Source organism: Otolemur garnettii, unplaced genomic scaffold (genome assembly GCF_000181295.1).
Source record: "Otolemur garnettii isolate 467f Iridium unplaced genomic scaffold, OtoGar3 scaffold00148, whole genome shotgun sequence".
In the NCBI taxonomy this organism is placed as follows: Eukaryota; Metazoa; Chordata; class Mammalia; order Primates; family Galagidae; genus Otolemur; species Otolemur garnettii.
Genome location: NW_003852543.1, coordinates 3,518,235 through 3,524,293, shown reverse-complemented (window position 1 = coordinate 3,524,293; position 6,059 = coordinate 3,518,235). Strand labels below are relative to the sequence as shown.

Below are 6,059 nucleotides of genomic sequence, written 5' to 3'. Positions count from 1 at the left end.
AAAAAAAAAAAAAAAAGGAATGAGGTAACCTGAATAGTTCTATAACTGTTTAAGAAATTAGATTTGTACTTAAAAGCCTCCTCAAAAAGAAATCCCTGTGTTCAGATACTCAGTCTGTATATTCATGTTAAAGGCCTGGGGAGGCTTACATTGGAAGTACAAGACAGTAAAAATAAAGATGAAAATTAAAAGCTAGTTAAAGTAGGGCAGCACCTATGGCTCAAAGGAGTAGGGCACCTGTTCCATATGCCAGAGGTGGTGGGTTCAAACCCAATCCTGGCGAAAAAATGCAAAAAAAAAAAAGCTAGTTAAAGAGGGCAGCATTTTACTATCAAGTTAATGATAGAGTTTAAATTGAATAGTGAAGTCTAATGTTAAGTAAGACAAAAAGGAAAAATGATTAGTTATATATTTCTTTTTGTATGATAAAAAGAAGTATATGAATTTATGTCAAGAGACAAATCTTTTTTTGCCACTGAATACTAGGAGTACTTTATTTCCTACAATGTGACTAGTCTCATATATTCTTCCTAAGTCCTTTTAAAAATGATACAATTTTTTTTTTCTTTTTGAGACAGAGTCTCATTTTGTCACCCCCAGTAGAGTGCTGTAGCATCCCAGCACACAGCAACTTCAAACTCTTGGGCTTAAGCAATTCTTTTGCCTCAGCCTCTCAAGTAGCTGGGAATACAGGCACCTGCCATAGTGCCCAGCTTTTTTGTAAGAGATGAGGTCTTGCTCTGGTTCAGGCTGATCTTGAACTCCTAAGATCAGGCAATCCACCCACCTTGGCCCCCCAGAATGTTAGGATTATAGGTGTGAGCCACCGCACCTGGCCTAGTACAAAATTTTTTTTTTTTTTTGAAACTGAGTTTCACCATGTCATCCTCGGTAGAGTGCTGTGGTGTCACAATTCAAAGCAACTTCAAACTTAGGAGATTCTCTTGCCTTAGCCTCCTGAGTAGCTGGGACTACAGGCACCCGCCACAACACCGGGCTAGTTTTTGGTTGCAGTTGTCAAGCAGGCCCAGGCTGAACCTGCCAGCCTCGGTGCATGTGGCCAGTGCTCTACTTACTGAGCCATGGGCGCTGAGCCCCCCAGTACAGTATTTTTAACTGTGACTTAGCAGATATGTCTTCATGTGGCTTTGACTTGTAGGTATTTAAATATAAATTTTTAGTTGAGAGTCCTGATTTTGCATTCATGGTATATTTAAACTTATTTTTCAAGATAGGGTACCACGGCTTGGTGCCTGTGGCTCAAGTGGCTAAGGCGCCAGCCACATACACCTAAGGTGGGCAGATTTGAATCCAGCCCAGGCCACCAAACAACAATGATGGCTACAACCAAAAAATAGCCAGGCATTGTGGCGGGCGCCTCTAGTCCCAGCTACTTGGGAGGCAGAGGCAGGAGACTCTCTTGAGCTCAGGAGTTGGAGGTTGCTGTAAGCTGTGATGTCACAGTACTCTACCCAGGGGGACAGCTTGAGGCTCTGTCTCAAAAAAAAAAAAAAGATAGGGTGCCAGAATTAATTAAATTTTTCAGCTCTAGGACTCTGAACTTGCAGGTTCATTCCCTTAGGGTCTTGGTGTTTCCAGGCCTGTGTAGGCTTTCTCTGAGTCAGTACCCATTCCTGCCATTGCTCTTCTGTCCATGACCTTGGCTTCTGGTGATGATGGTGTAGCTTCTGCTTCTTGCTGTGGGTGTCTTAGGGCTGTGCCAGTGGCTGCTGTCTCATGATTTTGGTGAACTCTGGCTTCTCCTTAGGTGCTGGTGTTTGTCCATTCCCGGAAGGAGACCGGGAAGACAGCCAGGGCCATCCGGGACATGTGCCTAGAGAAGGACACTCTGGGTCTGTTCCTGAGAGAAGGCTCAGCCTCCACAGAAGTCCTGCGGACAGAAGCTGAGCAATGCAAGGTGAGGAGGGGCTGGCTCGGTTCTGTCATTCCTACCTGGAAACTGTCTCCATCACAGGTCCCAAACAAGTCCTAGGGCAGCACCATGGTGTTGTGTTGTTTCACATGGGTTAAGGTTGATCACATGTGGTTATATGGAATAGGTGAGCAGTGGGTCTCATGGAAGAGGTCTCTGTAGACCCAGGAGACTTCCACAGAAACGTTTGCCTTATCCTCTGGTCTTTGTTTCACAGAACTTGGAGCTGAAGGATCTTCTGCCTTATGGCTTTGCTATTCATCACGCAGGCATGACCAGAGTTGACCGAACACTTGTGGAGGATCTTTTTGCAGATAAACATATTCAGGTGAGGGTGGGCAAAGCCTTTGGGGGAGCAGGTGACGCAGCTTTCAGAAGACCTAATATGTCAAAGGTTGTGCCATATGTTTGCTCCTGGTACTTTGTTATTGCTGGCCCCACTGTCTCAGGTCACAAGGTTGTGGTAGATACAATAAATACAATGTTATGCCACCTCTTCACACCCTGTGTGAGGGAAAGTGGGTGAATCTAGGAAAGTGTCTGAGGAGTATGGCAAAGTGAGCCCTTTAGTGATGTTAGATGACTCTAAACAATGCCTCATAAGGTCAGGATCTTGTTCCTTTTCTCTTTCAGGACAGTCCATATTTTAAATTTGGTAGTGACCTTAAGTTGATTAATTTAGGTCTATACTTGTGACTCTTAGATGTCTAGAACCTTGAAATATTCTTGAATAGATGAGGAACCAAAGGAACCCTTTCTTCTTTATTCTGGTGTCATATTGACAAGTACTAGGGACCCCTCCCTGCTAATTCTGTCCCCCTCACCAGTCCTATTAGAAGCTCTGAGGCCAGTTGCCCAGAGAAGTCAGGGATATTTACTCTGGTGCTGACCTCTGTTCTGCCCATTACCTTGTCTTGCCTCTGTAGGTTTTAGTTTCCACAGCAACTCTGGCTTGGGGTGTGAATCTTCCTGCACATACTGTCATCATCAAAGGCACCCAGGTGTATAGTCCAGAGAAGGGGCGCTGGACAGAACTGGGAGCCCTGGATATTCTGCAGGTACAGAGCCTTCAAGTTTATTCTCAGCAAGGACCAGTGTCCTGGGCCTGAAATGCAAGGATGCTGTGAAGACGGCAGATCAATGGCCAGGTTCTAAAATGTAGAATCCCTGGTTCAAAACCAGCAGTTCTCTTACTACAGTGTTCTTGGTTCACTGTCTCTGACCTAGATGCTGGGACGTGCTGGACGACCCCAGTATGACACCAAGGGTGAAGGCATACTCATCACATCTCATGGGGAGCTGCAGTACTACCTGTCCCTCCTCAATCAGCAATTGCCTATTGAGAGCCAGATGGTGTCCAAGCTTCCTGACATGCTCAATGCGGAAATTGTGCTTGGGAATGTCCAGAATGCAAAGGTAGAGAAGTGCTTTGTCCTTGGTGTTTTGTACCTTTCCTGGAGAGACTAAGGTACCAGGAATGGGTGGTCCCTGTTACGGTGCTGTGGGCTGGGAGTACCTAGGACTCTTCTACCCTGGAACCTGCATCTTGTTTAGCGTGAGCTTTTCGAGTCTACCTGACAGTGCTCCTTGATAGTGAGATCTTAGAAAGGATGCTTGGTCTTTCTTTTTTTTTTAGACAGAGCCTCAAGCTGTCCCCTTGGGTAGAGTGCCGTGGCATTATAGCTCACAGCAACCTCCAACTCCTGGGCTCAAGCGAGTCTCCTGCCTCCGCCTCCCAAGTAGCTGGGACCACAGGCGCCCGCCACAACGCCCGGCTATTTTTTGGTTGTAGCCGTCATTGTTGTTTGGCGGGTCCGGGCTGGGGATTCGAACCCACCACCTTAGGTGTACGTGGCTTAGCCGGTTGAGCTATAATAGGCGCCGAGCCATGGTCTTTCTAATGATGAAATATTATAGACAATATTTAATATAATGACTAAATATACATCCTTATAGTTGGGAATTAATTTGTCAGCAATCCATGGGAGCTTTTATTTTGGACATCAGGAATTCTCTATGCTAAGAACCATAAACTATCTCTTGTAGGATGCAGTGAACTGGCTGGGCTATGCTTACCTGTACATTCGAATGCTCCGATCCCCAACCCTCTATGGTATCTCTCATGATGACCTCAAGGGAGATCCCCTGTTGGACCAGCGCCGACTAGATCTGGTTCACACTGCTGCCTTGATGCTGGATAAGAATAATCTGGTCAAATATGACAAGAAGACGGGTAACTTCCAGGTGAGTAAAGTGTGAGTTTTGAGGTAAAGTTCTAGCGAAAGTTGTAGGCTTAGGAGAAAATGTTTCAAATTGCTTCCAGTGTAAGTACTGCTTATCTAATCGTGTGTTACTTAGAATAGTAGAATAGAAAATGGACTGCATCATTGAACTTAAAAACTTCTGAAATGGAGCTGCTTTTTCCATAACTCAAGTTGAGGTAGACAATTTACCTGTCTTCTCTATGTGGAAACCTGTTCCTGGTCAGTTTATCATGCCATCATTCTTCATGTGCCTGTAATAGGCGCTTGTACTGCAATGAGTTCATCCAGTTGTCCTATTAGAACAGAAACTTACTGTCCACTTTTGGACGTTGGAGCCCATTCATGGTTGGATTAAGTCTGCCTTCTCTCTAGGTGACAGAACTGGGCCGGATTGCCAGCCACTACTACATCACCAATGATACAGTACAGACCTATAACCAGCTACTGAAGCCCACCCTGAGTGAGATTGAGCTTTTCAGAGTCTTTTCGTTGTCCTCTGAGTTTAAGAACATCACTGTGAGAGAGGTATGCCTAGGTGGTGTGCTGGGATGGGAGTTGATGCTCACTGTCAGTCGCTGGATGATTTCTCTCCCTGGACACTTGGCTTTTCTTTGACCTATTTCCTCCTTGTGGCAGGAGGAGAAGCTTGAGCTGCAGAAGTTGTTGGAGAGGGTGCCCATCCCTGTAAAGGAGAGCATTGAGGAACCTAGCGCAAAGGTGAGGCCATCTCCTGCACTTAGGATAAAGATCAGATCTCTTTCATAATTTTCTGAAAGATGAACATCGAATTTGGGTTTACATTTGGTACTCTGTTCAGTTCTCTCAGTTTCTGCATCCTTCTCACATGTTCTTTTTATACAGAATAATAATTATTTAATTATATAAATTAAGAGCTGTAGAAGATCTTAACCTGGCATAGATCCCTAAGCAGAAATATAATTCATTTTCTTGGACTATTCAGTGATTGTCCTCCTGATAGCTGGCTTTGCTTCTTTACAGATCAATGTGCTTCTCCAAGCCTTCATCTCACAGCTGAAATTGGAGGGCTTTGCACTGATGGCTGACATGGTATATGTTACACAGGTGAGGGCTGATTGTGCTATGGCTGGGAGAAGGGATTTAACAGTTCTTTGTGTGCTGTACACTCTTGAATGGACACTAGTAAGGTAGGAGGAATGCTTAGTTCTGCCCTAGTTGGCAGAACTAGTTGATAACATGTGTGGCACAGCCACTTTGCTGGAGGGATCTTGAGCATGTGGGCAAGGTAAGACGAGATCCTTGAGGAGACAGGGGGATCCACAGAACGCAATGTCTGCTTCCCAACAGAGAAGTGACTTCGTACTGTAACTGCAGGGCTCATAAATAAATGCAGAAATGGAAAAGGGACTTCTTAGCTACTTTTGTCTTTACCTCTAAGGACAGGTCACAGGTGCCCTCATTCTTCCTAGAAGCCTAAGTGCTAAATGTAGTCAAAAGCTTTTTAAAAATCATGTAGTGAATGTTAGGCTAGAAGGTTATGCAATGATCTGTTTCTGCTTTTCTGACTGTTAGGCATTTAGTAAGCATCTACTTTATAGAAGGGAGAAAGGAGCAAAGACAGAGGGGACTTTCCTTTTGAGTTGGCAAGGTGATTGCATCATTTCTTGAACTAATGAAACCATGTGTGGCTTTCTAAAGCCTAGAAATAGTTGAGACTTACCAACGGGAATGGTGTTTTCTTTCCCTAGTCGGCTGGTCGGCTGATGCGTGCAATCTTTGAAATTGTCCTGAACCGAGGTTGGGCACAGCTTACAGACAAGACCTTGAACCTCTGCAAGATGATCGACAAACGCATGTAAGGCCCAGTGAGCTGGGTCACCATG

General features: G+C 44.9%; 1 protein-coding gene across 1 annotated transcript in view; it reads left to right on the top strand.

Moving 5' to 3' along the window:
• SNRNP200 (small nuclear ribonucleoprotein U5 subunit 200) overlaps positions 1 to 6,059 on the top strand; it is a 33,998-nt gene that overhangs the window by 16,007 nt on the left and 11,932 nt on the right. The window contains exons 17-25 of the mRNA XM_003799271.3: positions 1,769 to 1,918; positions 2,151 to 2,261; positions 2,860 to 2,991; positions 3,161 to 3,349; positions 3,980 to 4,177; positions 4,570 to 4,722; positions 4,834 to 4,914; positions 5,197 to 5,280; positions 5,925 to 6,031. Coding sequence (XP_003799319.1) covers positions 1,769 to 1,918; positions 2,151 to 2,261; positions 2,860 to 2,991; positions 3,161 to 3,349; positions 3,980 to 4,177; positions 4,570 to 4,722; positions 4,834 to 4,914; positions 5,197 to 5,280; positions 5,925 to 6,031 — 1,205 coding nt within the window. The remainder of the gene's footprint in view (positions 1 to 1,768; positions 1,919 to 2,150; positions 2,262 to 2,859; positions 2,992 to 3,160; positions 3,350 to 3,979; positions 4,178 to 4,569; positions 4,723 to 4,833; positions 4,915 to 5,196; positions 5,281 to 5,924; positions 6,032 to 6,059) is intronic.